Genomic DNA, 20000 nt, shown 5'->3' with positions numbered 1-20000 from the left:
ACAATCGGAGAGAAATCGTAAGTCAAAGGCCTTGGGGAAGATTATTGGGTTATGTTTGTTCGTCTGAAAAAAAAAAAAAAAACCAACGCAAACAAACTCACAATAATGGAGAAATTTGTTTAGGTAAATAAGCATGCGACTGCATACATGAATTCTCTCTCTCTCTCTCTCTCTCTCTCTCTCTCTCTCTATATATATATATATATATATATATATATATATATATATATATATACACTGGTTATCTTTTTATATATATATATATATGTATGTATATATATATATATATTCATATATATATACATATAATGTATATATTCATGTATATATATATATAATATATATATATATATATATATATATATATACATATATATATATATATATATATATATATATATATATATATACAGTATATAATTATATATTAGCAACTTAACCCGGTCCCAGTTCCCGGCCGAGGACCAACAATGCAAGAACGTCCTTCAATACCCGTGGTGCCTGTGTTGATGAAAAGCACCGAGGTAGTTACTTGTAGCTGATCGCATGCGGAATCAAGGTACGTGGATATCAACAAAGGAGAATTGCTGCTCAATAAGATTCCTATAAAAGTATAAATCATAACTCTTATGTACTTAGCCTGGCATAAGATATGAAAGTCTTTACCAATCTATACAAAAATCAAATTACCGTCTTATCCGTTTTTCAATTTTCTCTCATTGTAGAATGTAGGTCACATTCTTTGGAAATTGCAATACTTCAAAACATATACAAGTGAAAAATCATTATCATTATTTTTAGAGAACAAGTCTCGTAGACATCGTCGGTTGTCAGGCTGTCTTCAGTCAGGACCTAGCTAATTAGTGGCAAGAATCTGACTCATATGCCAAATAAGACTTAGCTAGAATCTTATTCGCATTCACTATGCATCGTTGGGAAGACTCTGATTCTCAGAAGCAAGGTCATTTAATCCAGAAATTAACCCGCAACCACCTACCTCCAAGGTGATTAACTAAAGTCAAAGCAATTACGCAAAAATGCATTTATTGATATGAAATCACGGTATTCAAGCTTAGAATGCCTCTCTTCACAAATAGAAACACAAATGATCAGAAGATGCCACCCAGCTGACAAGGCAGAGAGATTTTTGTCAGAGCAGAGCCCACCGGAAAAGGGGCGCTGTCTACGGGGAGCAAATGACAACTCTTCACTTAATCATAATCATCCCCCTGTTGATTTCAAGGTAATGATGAACACACCACGTCAATATCCACAACCGCAGCAGTCATTCTCTCTCTCTCTCTCTCTCTCTCTCTCTCTCTCTCTCTCAACCTCCTAACATATATATATACCCAGCGTACGGTACTCGGGCCAAAAGGTCATCCAGGCATCACGAAAGAAATTTCAGCAAAGGACCGCTATTATGTACCCTGAGGAAAGAGTCTTTATCAGTAAGTATGAGAGAGAGAGAGAGAGAGAGAGAGAGAGAGAGAGAGAGAGAGAGAGAGAGAGAGAGAGACTCCTAAGAATACCTTATGAGTGGTTTCACACAAGTGGGAATTACCTCTTCGAAGTCGTCTCATTTGACGGTATACATTCTGGTTAGACGGTGTAATGAACACCGATTCTGATGTTTTAACTCTCTCTCTCTCTCTGTCTCTCTGTCTGTCTGTCTGTCTGTCTGTCTGTCTCTCTCTCTCTCTCTCTCTCTCTCTCTCTCTCTCTCTCTCTCTCTCACTACAAGAGTCGACTAACAACTAAGCATCTCATTCACTCTTTCTCTCTACTCTCAAAGTCTCTAATGGATTATCTCAACTAAGCATCTCATTCACTGTTTCGCCTTTTAAGAATGGATTATAGAGAGAGCCTGTTCGAGAGAGAGAGAGAGAGAGAGAGAGAGAGAGAGAGAGAGAAGGGAAGGGAAAGCTTCTATGCAGTAATACTAAGAAAAGCAAGAGACAGGCAAATATTTACCAGAGAGAGAGAGAGAGAGAGAGAGAGAGAGAGAGGGGAGTAGCTTAAATGCAGTAATACTGAGAAAAGAAAGTGACAAAGAGACAGTCAAATATTTACCAAAGAATTGGAGAGAGAGAGAGAGAGAAGGGGTAGCTTATATGCTGTAATACTGAGAAAAAAAGTGACAAAGAGTCAAATATTTACCAGAGAATTGGAGAGAGAGAGAGAGAGAGAGAGAGAGAGAGAGAGAGAGAGAGAGAGAGAGAGAGAGAGAGAGACAGTATCCCCTCCAACCTCGCTAATCCTTCAGTATAACGACATAATACCGTATTTATAACGTTGTTACGTATATAATGCAAGGATGATTTACGTTAATGCGCCGGGTTTATCGTAAGACTGAAATACGAGTCTAAAGAAGACAGGAAAGGACTATAAAGGGGCTTCTAATGCCATCAAGAACTCTATCGATTTGGGAGTCTGGGACCTAAACCTGATTAAGTCATACTTGATTAAGTTATTGATCACAACATTTAATATTTTGAGGAGCGGATTACTGATATTACTAAAAGTTGTCATGATAAAGGTTAGTTTTATCATTTGATTACTTTCGGTCATTTTTGTCTAAATTATCTGTGATCACTCAATATAAGTCATTTTCAAACATACAAGCTCTTAAAAGTAACAAATTTTGTGCTTCAATAACTAACTCTGTATTCATAAAAATAACCACCAAATTTAGATCACATTTTTAAATTGTAAATGTCACTTTTTCTTATCTAATATCTGATTGTTAGTTATTACTTATATTCCTTCCCTTTCTTTAAAGATCGAAATTCACTTCTTTTAACCAATTTCAAATTCAAGATCCTGATTTTACTCTTCAAATTAAATTTCTTCTCTGACACAAGTGAAACGCCTAAACTTGTCATTTCACGTTGTCTTCGAGCCTTCCATGAAATCTGAGATTTTTCAGTCATAATTATTTTAGCTGACCGACAGACCCTGACTCTTTATGTGATTATTTAGTACAAGTTCCATGGCATATGATCTGATGATTAGCCAAAGTTTTCCCATACACTAAATTATCATAAACTATCTGACACCACCCAGGGTTGGCTGGTGTCACGGCTGTGATTTTGTACTCTGAACAAAATCTGAAAAACAAAGACCGCAGAAAAATTGTTTTCTGATGTCCAAAACGAACCTTAACAGACTCAGGAAAATTTTGGATTTTGGATAATTCTCTTACCGTCCACGGAAAAACACGCTTGCAAAAAATCATATGGATTTTGTTTAAAGATTTCGGGTACGATGTACTGAAAAGTAAGCAAAAGGAAAAAGTTAAGTATACCTTTTTTAACCCGACCACTGAAATAAAGGGGAAGAGGTTTTAACCATAAACAGGAGAAGTAACAGGAAAAGTATAACAACAGGGAAATACAAAGGAATAAAGAGAAAAGAAGAAAGTCACTGTGACAAATCACGAACAAGCCAACGATAACCCTACTTGACATCCTGAGAAGAACCAGGGGCGAGGGTGCCACTTACCTGGTCGTCCTGGTTGTTGCAGTAGGTCTTGAGGGTCAGCTTGGAGGAGCACACGTGGCACTTGAAGCAGCCCGTGTGGAAAAAACTGAAGTCCTTGAGCGGGCCAATGCGGTCTACCTGGTACACGGTTCGGCCGCACCGCAAGCAAGAGTTCTCGTAGAGATTCATGGTGCTAGCCGGCATACTGCTGGTTGTAGAGGAGAGGAAGAGAGAATTAAGACGCGAATTAGAAATTATCTTTACGAATCTCCAATGCCAGTGATTTCATGATACCTATTAAAGTTTTAAAAAAAAAAGTTCCATTGCCATCATTTCATGATACCTAAGAAAGTTACAAAAGTTCCATTGCCTGTGATTTCATGATACCTATGAAAGATACAAAAGTTCCATTGCCTGTGAATGATACAAAAGTTCAAAAAGTTCCATTGCCTGTGATTTCATGATAACCTATGAATGATACAAAAGTTCAATTGCCTGTGATTTGATTTACCTATGAAAGATGTTCCATTGCCTGTGATTTCATGATACCTATGAAAGATACAAAAGTTCCATTGCCTGTGATTTCATGATAACTATGAATTATACAAAAGTTCCATTGCCTGTGATTTCATGATACCTATGAAAGATACAAAAGTTCCATTGCCTGTGATTTCGTGATACCTATGAATGATACAAAAGTTCCATTGCCTGTGATTTCGTGATACCTATGAAAGATACAAAAGTTCCATTGCCTGTGATTTCATGATACCTATGAATAATACAAAAGTTCCATTGCCTGTGATTGCATGATACCTATGAAAGATGCAAAAGTTCCATTGCCTGCGATTTCTTGATACCTATGAAAGATACAAAAGTTCCATTGCCTGTGATTTCAAGATACCTATGAAAGTTACAAAAGTTCCATACCATGACACCTATGAAAGTTTAAGAAAAACTTCCATTGTCATCATTTCATGATACCTATAAAAGTAACGAAAATTTCACCGCCATCATTACATGATACCTATGAAAGTTACAAAAGTTCCATTGCCAGTGATTTCAAGATACCTATTAAAGTCTAAACAAAGTTCAATTACCATCATTTTATGATACCTATAAAAGTAACGAAAATTTCACCGCCATCATTACATGATACCTATGCAAGTTACAAAAGTTCCATTGCCAGTGATTTCATGATACCTATTAGTCTAAAAAAAAAAAGTTCCATTGCTACCATTTCATGATGCCTATAAAAGTAGCGAAAGTTTCACTGCCATCATTACATGATGCCTAAGAATATTACAAAAGTTCCATTGCCTGTGATTTCGTGATACCTATTAGTCTAAAAAAAAAAGTTCCATTGCCACCATTTCATGATACCTATAAAAGTAGCGAAAGTTTCACTGCCATCATTACATGATACCTAAGAAAAATACAAAAGTTCCATTGCCTGTGATTTCATGATACCTATTGAAGTTTAAAAAAGTTCCATTGTCATCATTTCATGATAGGCAACCTATAAAAGTTACAACAGTTCCATTGCCATCGTTACATGATACCTATGAAAGTTACGAAAGTTCCATTGCCTGTGTTTTCCTGATACCTATGAAAGCTTAAACAAAAAAAGGTTCCACTGCCATCATTTCAGGATACCTGTAAAAGTCACAAAAGTTCCATTGCCATCATTACATCATACCTACGAAAGTTACAAAAGTTCCAATGCCAGTGATTTCACGATACCTATGAAAGTTTTAAAAAAAGTTCCATTGCCTGTGATTTCATGATACCGTGAATTAGAAATTATCTTTATAAATCTCAAACGCTAGTGATTTCATGGTATCTATAAAATTATAAATGTTCCATTGGCTGTTATTTCATAATGCCTGTAAAAGTAAAAAAAAAAAATAAAAAAGTTCCATTAGCGGCATACTGCTGGTTGTAGAAGAAAAAACCGAAAATGCAGATATCGTTAAAAACAGTGAAGTAGATCTCTACGAAACTACATCTCCCGTGATTTCATGATACCTATAAAAATTTTAAAAGTCCCATTACCCTTGCAATTGCCATGATTTCATGATACCTATAAAAGTAAAAGTTCAAGCTGAGAACCATAAAATAACATCGTCACAAACTTCTTTGCACATGATTTTACAAGGAAGAAGTAAAAATTTTTTATTATACCTTAACAATCATGTCCACGGTTTCTAGGAAAAGGGGGAATGCCATTTTATATGAATCGTGTAAAAGTGAAACTATAAATCATAAGTTTTATGCACGTGACCTAGCTTTAAATAGCTGAAGTTCAGGTTCTTAAAACGCCTGTAGTAAATTGATTTACTAATTTATTATTTTAATCATTAATAAGTAGCTGGTTATACAAAACTTTAGGGAATATACCTTATCGAAAATAAAGAGGAAAAACCCTGGCCTGAAAAGGGATTAAATAAAACTTCGGTAAATCATACTCTGTACTCAGTAACATAATAGATGCACTATGAAAATTTATAGTGAAAACTTTAACGCCACCATCTAACTGAGCAACTTAAGACATAAGAGGCAGATCTTGAAATGTGTTTTTACAACATTAGGAACTTTGCAAGTAATCGATTTTGTTGGTAATTATAACTTCATCTTCTAAAACGAGAAAAAAGACAGCATTGCAATAAAACTAAAGAGAAATATATAATCTACATTATCTTAAAATAATTCACTAAAATTCTTCATCATGGACAAAATACGAAGGAGACAGACAGACAGACAGGCAGACTAGAGATAATTTACAAATGAAATTCATTATGAATGAAAGAGTAAGTCCATTATGAATGAAAAAGGGTAAGACCATTATGAATGAAAGAGTAATACGTAGACAACAGTAACACGACAAACTTTAACATTTTTTATAAGTTTTATAACAACATAAAAGTTTTTAAGGAATTTTACAAAAATCATGATGACCTACATTCTATAAAACCTCTGAAGGTCTTATGAAAATATATAAAAACCACAAACAAGGTCTTATGGGACAATAGCCTTCAGTTTAAAATGTTTGACTGACTGGGTCTTTAATCTCACTGGTTATCAAAATATATGCCTTAGAAATAATAATCCGATAAAAAGAGAATCAGATTATAAAAATATGATAAGAACAAATTAAAGAAGAATCAAAGAAAATCTTTGCAATATATCAGGGCTTACCTAAGCCTAACTGACCAGGGTCTAGAAGATATGAGCTTTCATATTATTTAAACCTTTATTTTTATTTTCAAAATACTTTCACTCCTAATGCTTAGGTATCTTTAGTATATTTTAAAATTAAAGCAAGAAAGTGTAAATTTAATAAAGAAAGTCAACCGAGTGTTGCTAAGTGTAGGCCTATTACAGCCTATAAAGATAATTCACTAAAAACTCAGACAGACGTCAATCATATACAATTAGCTGAGAGACATAAACCATAATAACTACCTAGATTTAAAGAACATCGACAGATTCCACACGCTTTGTGCGTGTTGCATGTTCTGGTGATCCCTCATAATTCCGATAATTACAAATATATTATATAAAACTGACAGTATTTACACATGAGTGTTTTGTTTGTTCGATATTTCCTCCAAGCTCAGAAAGGACGGATTAATACACTGATCTTTTCAGGTTTCTGCCAAATATCACGACAAGTTTCTGACAGATATCACGACAAGTTTCTGACAGATATTACAGATACTATCACGACAAGTATCTGACAGATATCACGGCAAGTTCCTGACAGGTATCACAAGTTTTTGACAGATAGCACGACAAGTTGCTGACGGATATCACAGCAAGTATCTGACGGATATCGCGACAAGTTTCTGACAGATATCGCGACAAGTTTCGACAGATATCGCGACAAGTTTCTGACAGATATCACGACAAGTTTCTGACAGATATCACGACAAGTAGCTACCACACATCACGACAAGTTTCTGAATCACGACAAGTTTCTGATAGATATCACAGGACATTCACGACTCCGTAAGATAAATGGCACCTTGCACAATTTGCACTGCACTGGAACAAACAACGGATACTGGAGAGTCCTGGAGCCTACTCTCAGCAGAAGGAGACGAGACTCTTACTCCCAAATATTGACCAACCTGCACGTGATTCTTGAAGCAAACTGGAATCTCTCAAACGGCGAGACCAAGAAAGATTCGCGGAGACTCGTGAAGGCTCTTTTACCGGCTCATAAGCCAGCTATCAGCAGCCAGTGACTGTATAACGAAGCAGACCTTGAGAGAGTTATCAGAATGACACTGTACACGCTATATAGTAGTTGCGCTTCGACGGACCGTGCGCCGACTGACTTCTATGTCCCACTCGTACGCAACGTTTGTTTATCCCTCTCTCGTACCATCGAGACTGGAGCATCGAAACTCACGTCAGAGGGAGAGTCCATGACGGGGTGTTACAGGGTGGAGTTCTGTCAACTTCCTCTTGACAACCGCCGAATTCCTGACCGAGTGAAAATCTGTGTGCGGCGGATGACGCCGTGACTTTCGTTACACTTTGCTCGCAACCGCCGAGAAAAATGGATTTTTATATTAACGCCACGGGGGAAAGCATTCCGTTGCTGCTTGATCAAACAAAACAAAACGCTCGCGACGCTTAATGTGTAATACATTAAGGCCCTTGAGTTCATGGCATGACGATTGCGTGGAGGAGAAAATTTGGTGATGACTGGCGGATGTTTAGTGTTACGGATTTGGAGTTGTATAAGACTGTCAAATGCCAAGTAGCAATAATGGCAGACAGAGGTATACAGAAAGGTAGTCAGAGAGAGAGAGAGAGAGAGAGAGAGAGAGAGAGAGAGAGAGAGAGAGAGAGAGAGAGAGAGAGAGAGAGAGAGAGAGAGAGAGAGACTTCTGTACGCAGATATACACTGGCACACCGGTGACAACCAGATCAATTGGGTACTTGAGAAAAAAATAACACAAACAAATGTCTCATTACATCTCCAGAATCCAGAATATATATATATATATATATATATATATATATATATATAGAGAGAGAGAGATATATATAGAGAGAGAGAGAGAGAGAGAGAGAGAGAGAGAGATGGGCTCTGTACACAGATATACATTGGCACACCAACAACAAACGACCACCAAACCAACAGGGTACTCGTGAAAAACATAACACAAACATATGTCTAAGCGCATCTCCAGAGCAGAGAGAGAGAGAGAGACAAGAGGGTACTCATTAAAACGCAACACAAACAAATGTCTCAGTACATCTCCAGAAGAGAGAGAGAGAGAGAGAGAGAGAGAGAGAGAGAGAGAGAGAGAGAGAGAGAGAGAGAGAGAGAGAGAGAGAGAATCCAACCCGATCCGACCAGGTGAGTGGACCAATGACAAACGCGAGGGGGCCCAGGTGGGCCTCTTCCATGGCGGTTTGTTTTTATGGCGAGAATCGTGGGATGCTCTCCACTGAGCAGCGCTTCCTGCTGTGAAATTTTCGTGCCCACAGGCTCACAGTATCAAAAAGTAACTCTTTTGTTCATAAGAGTATTTGTAAGTCTTCACTGAAATCTGTGGCATGAGATATTTTACCTGTAACATCATGCAGAATTTGGTGCCCACAGACTTACAATATCGCCTAAGTAACTCTTTTGTTCATACAGGTATTTATCAACTACAACTTATAAGACACTGAAATCTTTGTTATGAAATATTTTGCTTCAATATCATGCTTAACATTATGGAAATTTTTCAATGATTGTTACTTGTCAATCATTGAAATCTGTGAAATTTTGCCTCAATATCATGCTTAAAATTATGCAGAATTTGATGCCTACAGACTTACAATATCAGAAACTAACTTTTTTGTTCATACGTGTATTTGCTAATTGTCGCTTATTAATTACTGAAGTCTGTGACATGAAAATTTTTCCTAAAATATCATGCAACATCATGCAGATTTTATTGTCCACAGACTTACAGTATCGTCAAAACAACTCTTTTGTTCATGCCAATCACTGAAATCCGAGGTATGATAATTTTGCCTCAAGTATCACGCTTAAAATTACGCAGATTTTGGTGTCCACCCACTGGCAACGTCGTGAAAGTACCTCTTTTATTCACAGATAAGCTTTTAATATTAACAACCAATCACTAATAAATGAAATGCATCCTTTAAAAACCTACATTCAAAATTCTCCACCATAAGCACTAAACAAGAACCTCAGAACTGTAAATTAAATTCCTTATTTTCAAATCACACTTACATCAAAACAACGTACAGCTTCAGAACCGTAAATTCAGTTACACATTGTTGAATCCCTCGGCCTTTTTCTGAGCGAATAAAGATCATTCTGTTTGTCTTACTCAAAAGCCAGGGTCGGTGACATTTTAAAATATCGTTCGACCTTTCGCGGGAAAAAACGCGTTCCGAGTTCCCAGTTTCTATTCGTCTCGGAAAGTCTTTTATGGAAGTTTAGGCTCTAGAAAGCATGGAGGGCTTGGGAAGTGAGTTTGGGCTTACTGGATTGCCGGCTTGATGTGTTGTTTGATATATATATATATATATATATATATATATATATATATATATATATATATATATATATATATATATATATATAATAGTAGTTACAAAATATGAATAATAGTTATAAAAATGACCGAATAATTATAATCAACAACAACGACAATAATAATAATAATAATAATGAACTCATCATCGTTAAAAACTACAAGTAATAATAATAATATCTACAAAAACAAATAATAATAATAATAATAATAATAATAATAATAATAATAATAATAATAATAATAATAATAATAATAATAATGTAACAGTGCTCACTTTTTATACATTTTCTAAAAGGTTTAACTATTCCTAATCCTGACCTACCATAACCTCAGAGAGAGAGAGAGAGAGAGAGAGAGAGAGAGAGAGAGAGAGATCCTCAAATCAACCGACGCCGACGACTGCCCCGACGCCTTAATCGGCAGAAGTCGGCCCTTTAATTTATTCATGACTCTGGGATTATTCCGGGTTTATGACTCGGAAAGATAATGAAGACTGTCGTTTGTCGAGTTGCTCCTTCAAGTACGACCTCGAACTGGGACTCTAACAGCCTCAGTTAGAATGGGGGAACTGTTTTGTTGTAGAACCTTTGTAGAGTTGCTCCTCCTATAAGTAAGACCTTGAATGGGACTCTATATTAATAGTAGGACAAAGGGAATGGTTTTGTGGTAGAAGCTTTGTAGAGTTGCTCCTCCTCTAAGTAGGACCTTGAAGAGGGCTCTATAGTAGAAATGAGGGGATGGTTTTGTAGCAGAAACTTTGTAGAGTTGCTCCTCCCCTAAGTAGGACCTCGAAGAGGGCTCTATAGTAGAAATGAGGGGATGGTTTCGTGGTAGAACCTATGTCGAGTTTCTGCTCTAAGCGGGACCTTGAATGGGTCTCTATAGTAGGACTGAGGGGATGGTTTTGTGATAGAACCTTTATAGAATTGCTCCTCCTCTGAGTAGTACCTCTATAGTAGAACTGCGGGAATGGTTTTGTGGTAGAACCTTGTCTGAGTAGGACCTCGAAGAGAGCTCTACAGTAGAGTGGAGGGAATGGTTTTGTGGTAGAACCTTTGTAGAATTACTCCTCCTATAAGTAGGACCGTGCATGGGACTCTAGTAGGAATGATGGAATGGTTTTGTGGTAGAACCTTTGTAGAATTGCTCCTCCTCTAAGTAGGACCTCGAATAGGGCTATACAGTAGAAATGAGGGAATATTTTTGTGGTATAACCTTTGTAGAATTGCTCCTCCTCTAAGTAGGACCTCGAATAGAGCTCTATAGTAGAACTGAGGGAATGTTTTTGTGGTAGAACCATTGTAGAGTTGCTCCTCCACTAAGTAGGACCTCGAATGGGACTCTATAGTAGAACTGAAGGAATGGTTATGTGGTAGAACCTTTGTAGAGCTGCACCCCCTCCAAGTAGGACCTCGAACTGGGACTCTAACAGCCCCAGTTAGAATGGGGGAATGGTTTTTTGGTAGAGCCTTTGTAGAGTTGCTCCTTTACGCAGGACCTCGAATAGGAAGGACTCAATAGCGGAACGGATGAATTGTTTTGTGGTAGAACCGAATCCGTGTTCCGGCGGCACAAGAGTGAACAATGGCGGGTCGAAAGTAGCGTGCAACTTTGTTTTGAAAACTTGTTTTGCATGTCTCTATGGCGGGCGAGCGCGCAGCTGTGCAGCAGAGCTGGATTTCTTTCTGGGGGTGGTTTTAAAGCTTCACCTGTTAATATCGCGTGGCATAATTTCATGATAAGGTACCTGGGCGTTTTGGTCTTTCAGGTTATATAACTACACTTGCACTGAATAGAGTTTTCTTGTGGGGTAGGTTACAGCTGTTGACAGGATGTAAATTTAATGTGAAAATGTGACAACAAACATTTCTGCGTCCTATTTTCACATTTTAATTATTACTTGCTATTATTTTTTTCCCTTCAAGAAAGTATGAATGTATAAAATAAACATTAAACGTGTCTAAAAGCACAACTGAGAAAGACAAATATATATAAAAGATGCAGTAAGTAAATAGTGAACTCTTTCATATTTTATCAATTTCATAAAGACTGCGAACTCACAGTAGCCTATGTACCCCGTAGGGGATAGTGCCGTCAGTGCACCTCATGCGGTGCACTGTAGGCATTACTTAAGGTTCTTTGCAGTGTGCCTTCGGCCCATAGCTGCAACCTCTTTCGTTTCTCTTACTGTACCTCCATTCATATTCTCTTTCTTCCATCTTGCTTTCCACCCTCTCCTAACAACTGATTCATGGTGCAATTGCGAGGTTTTCCTCCAGTTACACCTTTCAAACCTTTTACTGCCAATTTCCGATTCAGCGCTGAATGACCTCATAGTTCCCAGTGATTGGACTGTGGCCTAAATTCTGTATTCAGTTCAGTGTCCCATATATAACGAATCGTCGAATAAACGTCCTCACTCCATATCTAATATTATAAAAAGACTCCATATAATTCAATCCCATTGCGTAATGCATATATTTATATATATATATATATATATATATATATATATATATATATATATATATATATATATATATATATATATGTGTGTGTGTGTGTGTGTGTGTGTGTGTGTGTGTGTGTGTGTGTGTGTTTTCTTCACTCTCTCATTCCCTTTCTGACCTTTTCCTTTTCCTTCGTGAAATGAATTATAAATGGTATTCTTCCTCAACATCGCTTCGATTTTACCAACTGCAACAGCGTAGGATAAATTGCCTAACTTTCCTCGACGGGGAGAGAGAGAGAGAGAGAGAGAGAGAGAGAGAGAGAGAGAGAGAGAGAGAGAGAGAGAGGAAAATAAATAAAGTTCTAACCCTCGTTTAACAAAGAGAACAAACAGGGCACAAGATTAGTAAAACCATTACGGCATGAGGTAAACGAATACGGATAAATAAATAAATAAATAAATAAATTAATTAATTAATGTATAAATAAATAACAGTACTGATATCCTTCCTTCAGTTCCCAAGCAACAGCAGCCCACAAGCCCTTTGGCAATTATTCCAAAGCGGTACATTGGAATAAAGACTTCATCTCAGATTCTGTCCTAATCTTTTTTAAGGTCCTTTGGCGGAAGTTGAATTTAATGAAGAAGATGGGAATGAGAATGAGTGAGGAAAAGGTGGGAAATGAGGAGGAGGAGGAGAGGATAATAATCAAGATAAGAGAATGAGAACATGATATGCAAAGGGGAAGCGTTAGTAATTGAATAAATAAAGAAAGATGATGATGATAAAAACTTTAAGAATAAGGGAAAAACATGCACACTCTTCCAAAAAATGGTTAATACAGAAAAGAAAAAAGTGAAGAAAAGGATTATGACCACGAGAGAGAGAGAGAGAGAGAGAGAGAGAGAGAGAGAGAGAGAGAGAGAGAGAGAGAGAGAGAGAGAGAGAATTTGTTAATACTTCAGAGAAGGTTGCCAAAAAAATAGATCAAAGAGAGAGAGAGAGAGAGAGAGAGAGAGAGAGAGAGAGAGAGAGAGAGAGAGAGAGAGAGAGAGAGAATCAGTTAATACTTCAGAGAAGTTTCCCCAAAAAAATAGATCAAAGGAGAGAGAGAGAGAGAGAGAGAGAGAGAGAGAGAGAGAGAGAGAGAGAGAGAGAGAGAGAGAGAGAATCTTTAAATACAAATACTTCAGAGAAGCCTGCCAAAAAAAATTAGAGAGAGAGAGAGAGAGAGAGAGAGAGAGAGAGAGAGAGAGAGAGAGAGAGAATCTTTTGATACTCCAGAGACGTTTCCTAAAAGAATCAAGACCAGAAGCCTGAGAGCTTCATATCTATCTTTAAAAAACAGGTGTGATTAAACGAGAAAACAAATATAGCAAAAAAAAAAAAAGAGAGAAAAAAAGTTAGACTTCAAAGCCTTCCCATCGTCTTCAAACATATGAACTCCTCGCAGTCATCTGCATAAAGAGAAAACCCACTATTTTCCTCTGCTGAAAAGGAGAGTCTGCTATCATCTGGGGGAGAAAATCCAGTTGGTCTAATAATTTGAAAGAAAACGACCAAAATTACTCTCTTCCTTCCGTTCTTTGTGAGCTTCGAATTCAATTGAATGGATGATGGAATGAACAGGCCGTGACACGGAAGGATCGTCGAGTGAAATTAGCGGAATTTGTCGTTTGATAATAATAATAATAATAATAATAATAATAATAATATAATAATAATAATCTAGGATGATGATGATGATGATGATGATGACTACTATTATTATTTTTTAATAATAATGCTAGTAATAAGAATAAAAACGATATTTGATAATCTAGGATTATTATAATTATTATCATTATTACTGTACTATTATTATTATTATTATTATTATTATTATTATTATTATTACTAATACTGTTATTATCATCATTATTATTATAAAGCAGTAATAATAATAATAATAATAATAATAATAATAATAATAATAATAATAACAATAATAATAATCCCAAATCATCAAACATCACTATTAAAGCACACAATAAATCACCTAAAACAAATAAAGACAAAACCTAAACAAAAATAATAATAAAATAATCAAAGGACAAACAACACTTTCGATGTCCAGTTACCGCTCGATAACCACAAAAAAAAACTTTTTTTTAAATCCAAGAAAAAGTTTAAAGGTTGCAGAGATCGATCGCTCTCGAAGTATCAAAGGTCCACCGTTGTTAATGGAGACTTCAAAAAGGTTCTTGCGCCCTCGAAGCCCTTCAGAGTTTAGAAGGAGCTGACGAGAGTGGGTGATCAATGCAGGGGGCAGATTGAGCAAGGTGGGAAGGAGTCGGTTTGACCTGCAGTATATATATATATATATATATATATATATATATATATATATATATATATATATATATATATGTGTGTGTGTGTGTGTGTGTGTGTGTATATATATATATAATAAAGATAAAATTCATTTGAAGGAAACGGAAACACTGTTTCCGTTTCCTTCCTGATTTTATATATATATATATATATATATATATATATATATATATATATATATATATATATGTGTGTGTGTGTGTGTGTGTGTATGTATATATATAAATAAAGATAAAATTCATTTAGGAAATGGAAACACTGGAGTGCTGAGGTTTTCGACGCTATGTCCTTTACTTAGCTAAGTAAAGGACATAGCGTCGAAAGGCCTCGCAGCACTCCAGTGTTTCATTCCTTCCTGATTTTATATATATATATATATATATATATATATATATATATATATATATATATATATATATATATATATATATATATATATATATACATATATATAAGTAATATGTGTGGCTATATATACACGATTGTATATATAGATATATATCTATATCTATAATATATAAATATATATATATATATATATATATATATATATATATATATATATATATATTATATATATATATATATATATATATATATATATATATATATATATATATATAATTTTGTTTTCTGAAAAGCTTCGCTTGATTCGGGGAGCAACGTATGGCATCGTTCGATACTTAAGGAATGAATACAACGAATGAAACTGAAAATTATCCTGTCAGTTTTGCGATTATGTCAGTGTTATCATGATATCATTTTATTCTTATTTTTGAGTGTCATGTTATAATTGCAAGTTTGCGGTCAATCCCTTTAAATATCCTGTATGATAATCTATAGAATATATTTCAGATCTAATTCAGTATTCTTCCCTTTCCAACTCTTCACACACACACATAGGCATACATTCCTACAAACATTTACATATATATATATTACACATAAAAATTTCTGACTCACGCTGCAGTCGAACCCCGGTCTCTCAAATGAAAGGCCAAAGCGCTACCAGTTGACCCACACAGGTTATTCAGTAGCTCCCTTGCCTTTCATTTGACAGACCGGATTTCGATCCCGATGTGAGTCTGAAATTTATTTCTGTGAACACTTGTTCATGCGTTGACTATTTCCATCATATTTGCATATATGTGTGTGTGTGTTTATTTCTTTCTTTGAATCTTCAGCCGAAAATCCTTATGGACAGACTCAACAGACTATAAAACCCGAGGGCTCCAAAGGTAAATCAGGCTAAAGAGAGAGACAAGTTAGAGGAAAAGGTGATAAATCAAGAAATACGCGGGAACAGAAAATAAGACAAATACACCCAGGAATTCAGGAGACGTCAGCAGAGATCAGGAATGAATTTGCTCCGCTCATAAACATTTAGAGGTCAAATTATCCCACAATTGCACTGGGCAAACTATTCCACATTTTACTTGCAGCCAAAACAAAACTCCCAGCAAACTGAGTAGTATTACACCTGATACTAGAAAATGACAACCCTGTCTGCAGCGACAGCCTGTCTGTGGTTGCGAGCAAAAATATTCCGTCAGATTATCCTACAGGGAATTTACAGGGATTGATCGCAAGCTTAATGTTGTCAGAGCATGGAAGTTGAAGTTGTGACAAGTGCTACCTTTCTCCTATTGTTAGCCAGAAAGAATGTTACAACGCCCTCATCATTCTTCTCTTCAAAGCTTTATACAAACACTTATCGACTCCACTGAGGAATTCAGGACGCTTCAAAAGTTCGTGCGAAGCTGCAATGTATACCCTAATGCAATTCTCCTGACATTTGAATAATTTAGTTACATTTTTACCTGTTTATTAATTTGTTAATTATTTTTTCTTTTTTTTAATAGGCGAGATCTCTTCTCTTTGTATTTCCCTTGACCTCCTCTTATTTCCTTCTAATGAACACCATGCTCTTTGAAAGCTTGTGTTTCAAGCCAATGGCCCCTGTGGGCTTGTCCCATACGAATAGGAGTCATCTTCTGAATAATACTAATAATAATAATATTAATAATAATAAGTCACGACTTAGTCAACGCCCCTTGACTCTGCAATGGCTGTAATCTCTCTTAGAGGTATCGAATTCATCTTACACGCCCTCCTACACAAAATCAATAGAAGGGGGATTACTGGGACTTCTGTAATCTCTTCAGAGGTATTGGATTCATCTTACCCGCCCTCCTACACAGAATCAATAGAAGGGGGATTACTGGTTAAATACCAGGTCTTCATCCCAAGAAGAACGACGGAATTGAAGCGACTGGGAAATACAAAATCGATACTATTAGCAGCGACGAGAACAGCAACAATAAAGATAATAATGAAATCCAGTGCTATCGATTAAACATCCACAGTTTTTATTGTCATGCCAATAAGTGATTATTATTATTATTATTATTATTATTATTATTATTATTATTATTATTATTATTATTATTGGTTTATCACAGTCATCCTATTCGACTGGGTGGTTTTTATAGTGTGGGGTTCCGGGTTGCATCCTGCCTCCTTAGGAGTCCATCACTTTTCTCACTATGTGCGCTGTTTTTAATAGCACGCTCTTCTGCGTGGGTCCTGGAGCTATTTCGGCATCTAGTTTTTCCAGGTTCCTTTTCAGGGATCTTGGGATCGTGCCTAGTGTTCCTGTGATTATGGGTACAATTTCCACAGGCATACCCCACATCTTTCTTATTTCGATTTTCAGGTCTTGATACCTAACAATTTTTTCTTTCTTTCTCATCTAATCTGGTGTTCCATGGTATTGCGACATTATTATTATTATTATTATTATTATTATTATTATTATTATTATTATTATTATTATTATTACAAACACAACGTTTACCGAAAAGGTCTCCTAAAGAGAAACAGCTTTAAAAAAAGTGGAAGTCGAAGGAAATATTACAAAAATTACAAGTTTTTGCACTGTAAAATGAGCTGTGATAATATATAAAACAAGTGAAGATTTCATGGCATTTCAATATAAATAACATAACAATCATAAATGAAGAGTGAAAAATATAAAATGAGGCAAGCGGATGAACACCATATAAATCCGAATGTAATAAACATATTCAAAAATTCTTTCGACTTAAAAAAGGTATAAATGAATGAATGAATGAATTATTGACTTTATGAAAACTGACATCGCAATGGCTAACATATTAATTAAATAAAATGCCTTTGATATATTAGAAAACAAAAAGCAAGGGAAAACTGTCCTAATATGAGAGAATTATTTAAAACAAGGCAAATGGGTAAGTCTAGTACAGAGCTGCAGTAGCTTAAGAAAATAACCTAACACGGCGTAGATACAACAGGCCTAATCTTTCAGAAAATACTCCCCTAGGGGTCTAGTGCCGTCAGTGCACCTCATGAGGTGTACTGTAGGCATTACTAAAAGTTCTTCTCAGCGCGCCTTCGGCCCCTAGCTGCAACCCCTTTCATTCATTTTACTGTGCCTCCATTCATATTGTCTTTCTCCCACCTCGCTATCCACCACTCTCTTTACAAATATTCCACAGTGTAACTGCGAGGTTTTCCTCCTGTTACACCTTTCAAACCTTTCTACTCTCAATTTCCTTTCCAGCGCCGAGTGACCTCATAGGTCCCAGTGCTTGGCCTTTGGGCTAAACTCTATATTCAGTTCAGTTCAGAAGTTACTTTACTAAATTGAACTATGTGTAGTTTCAAAGACAGTTCTGAATAATTTAACTCCCAGAATTTATACACATGAGAGAGGATGAATTTCGTCTTTATCAAATTAAATAGACACATTGTCGTGAAACAAGGAATTTCTACAATCAGGCATTACAGTAATACATCGACAGATGAGCAAAGAAATGACGTTATTAAAGAATAAAAGATGAAACGACAATACTTTTTCATTTGCCAATACAATGGCTGACATAAAAAAAAAAACTATATAAATAAACATACAGAGAGAAAACGCCTTCCATTTTTACCAAAAAAGAAGAATAACCTTCAAAATTCCCTGTCTTTAAAAAAAATCACCGAAAAATAGCCCAGTAATAACACAACTTTCTTTTATTGCCCCCCCCCTCCCATTTGCGAAAGACGAAAACGTGAGTCATTACTGACTCACGACTGGGTGAGTCAGCGCGCTGAAGGCTTTTGGGTGGGAGGGAGCTGACGGAAAGGTCTCTCTCTCTCTCTCTCTCTGATATAGGTAACCATTAGCGGCAATGGCGAAATGTTGCTAATGTCAGCATTCGTTGTGTATGGTAATTACAATAATAATTTTTTGTGTTATTTCAGTGTGTGTGTACGTGTATTTATGTACGTGATTGAAGGTCTGTACGTGTGTATTTACGTATGCGTATGAAGGTCTGTATATGTGTGTATTTGTGTACTTGTATGAAAGTATGTACGTGTGTGTAATTATGTACCTGTATGAAGGTATGTGTATGTGTGTATTTATGCACTTGTAAGGATGGATGTATATATGTGTGTATTTACTTACGTGTATGAAGGTTATGTTTATTTATATATAAGTGTGTGTTCACTTATGTCAACCTTATATGTACATCTTGTATACTCTTGCATAATTTTACTGTAGTTTTTCACTTCTTAAATGGCTTTTGAAGCTCAGATAATTAATTTGAATTTAAAAATAATAATAATAATAATAATAATAATAATAATAATAATAATAATAATTTTTCATCACTGAGCCGTCTCTCCTGAAAACGGATGGCTCCAAAAGAAAAACAAAGCGCCTGTTGCTGCCACGTTTGCTTTTTAACATCTGAAGTCTGGGGAAGCACCTGTCAGGTATCCCCACAGGGCGGGACCTTGTATGAAAACTAAAACCTGTCTCGCGTCTCAGGATTTTGGTCTCAAATTACAGCTAAGCTCTTCTAACGGTATGTCCTAAAGTATTAGATTGATCTGTCTCGTGATTGAGCTCTTTAGTTTAACAATTTCTTCCATAACTTCCTCCTCTCTCTCTCTCTCTCTCTCTTCTTCTTCTCCTTCTTCTTCTTCTTCTGCCATTTTGTCTCGTAACTTCCTGCAATTTATCTTTGTTCCCTTAAAATAACCATGACGGATATCAGCGATAGTTACGCCCACGCCCAAGAAAGCC

General features: G+C 36.0%; 1 protein-coding gene across 5 annotated transcripts in view; it reads right to left on the bottom strand.

The window, feature by feature from the left end:
- LOC136842796 (hillarin-like) overlaps positions 1-20000 on the bottom strand; it is a 154557-nt gene that overhangs the window by 104700 nt on the left and 29857 nt on the right. For 3 of the 5 annotated variants that reach the window (XM_067110643.1, XM_067110645.1, XM_067110642.1), the window contains exon 2: positions 3505-3691. In XM_067110643.1, coding sequence (XP_066966744.1) covers positions 3505-3687 — 183 coding nt within the window. In that variant the 5' untranslated portion in view covers positions 3688-3691. The remainder of the gene's footprint in view (positions 1-3504; positions 3692-20000) is intronic. The other 2 variants (XM_067110644.1, XM_067110641.1) reach the window with 1 other exon arrangement.

Source organism: Macrobrachium rosenbergii, chromosome 10 (genome assembly GCF_040412425.1).
Source record: "Macrobrachium rosenbergii isolate ZJJX-2024 chromosome 10, ASM4041242v1, whole genome shotgun sequence".
Classification (NCBI taxonomy): Eukaryota; Metazoa; Arthropoda; class Malacostraca; order Decapoda; family Palaemonidae; genus Macrobrachium; species Macrobrachium rosenbergii.
Note: the sequence above shows the minus strand (reverse complement) of the source record. Positions and strands in the feature narration are given on the sequence as shown.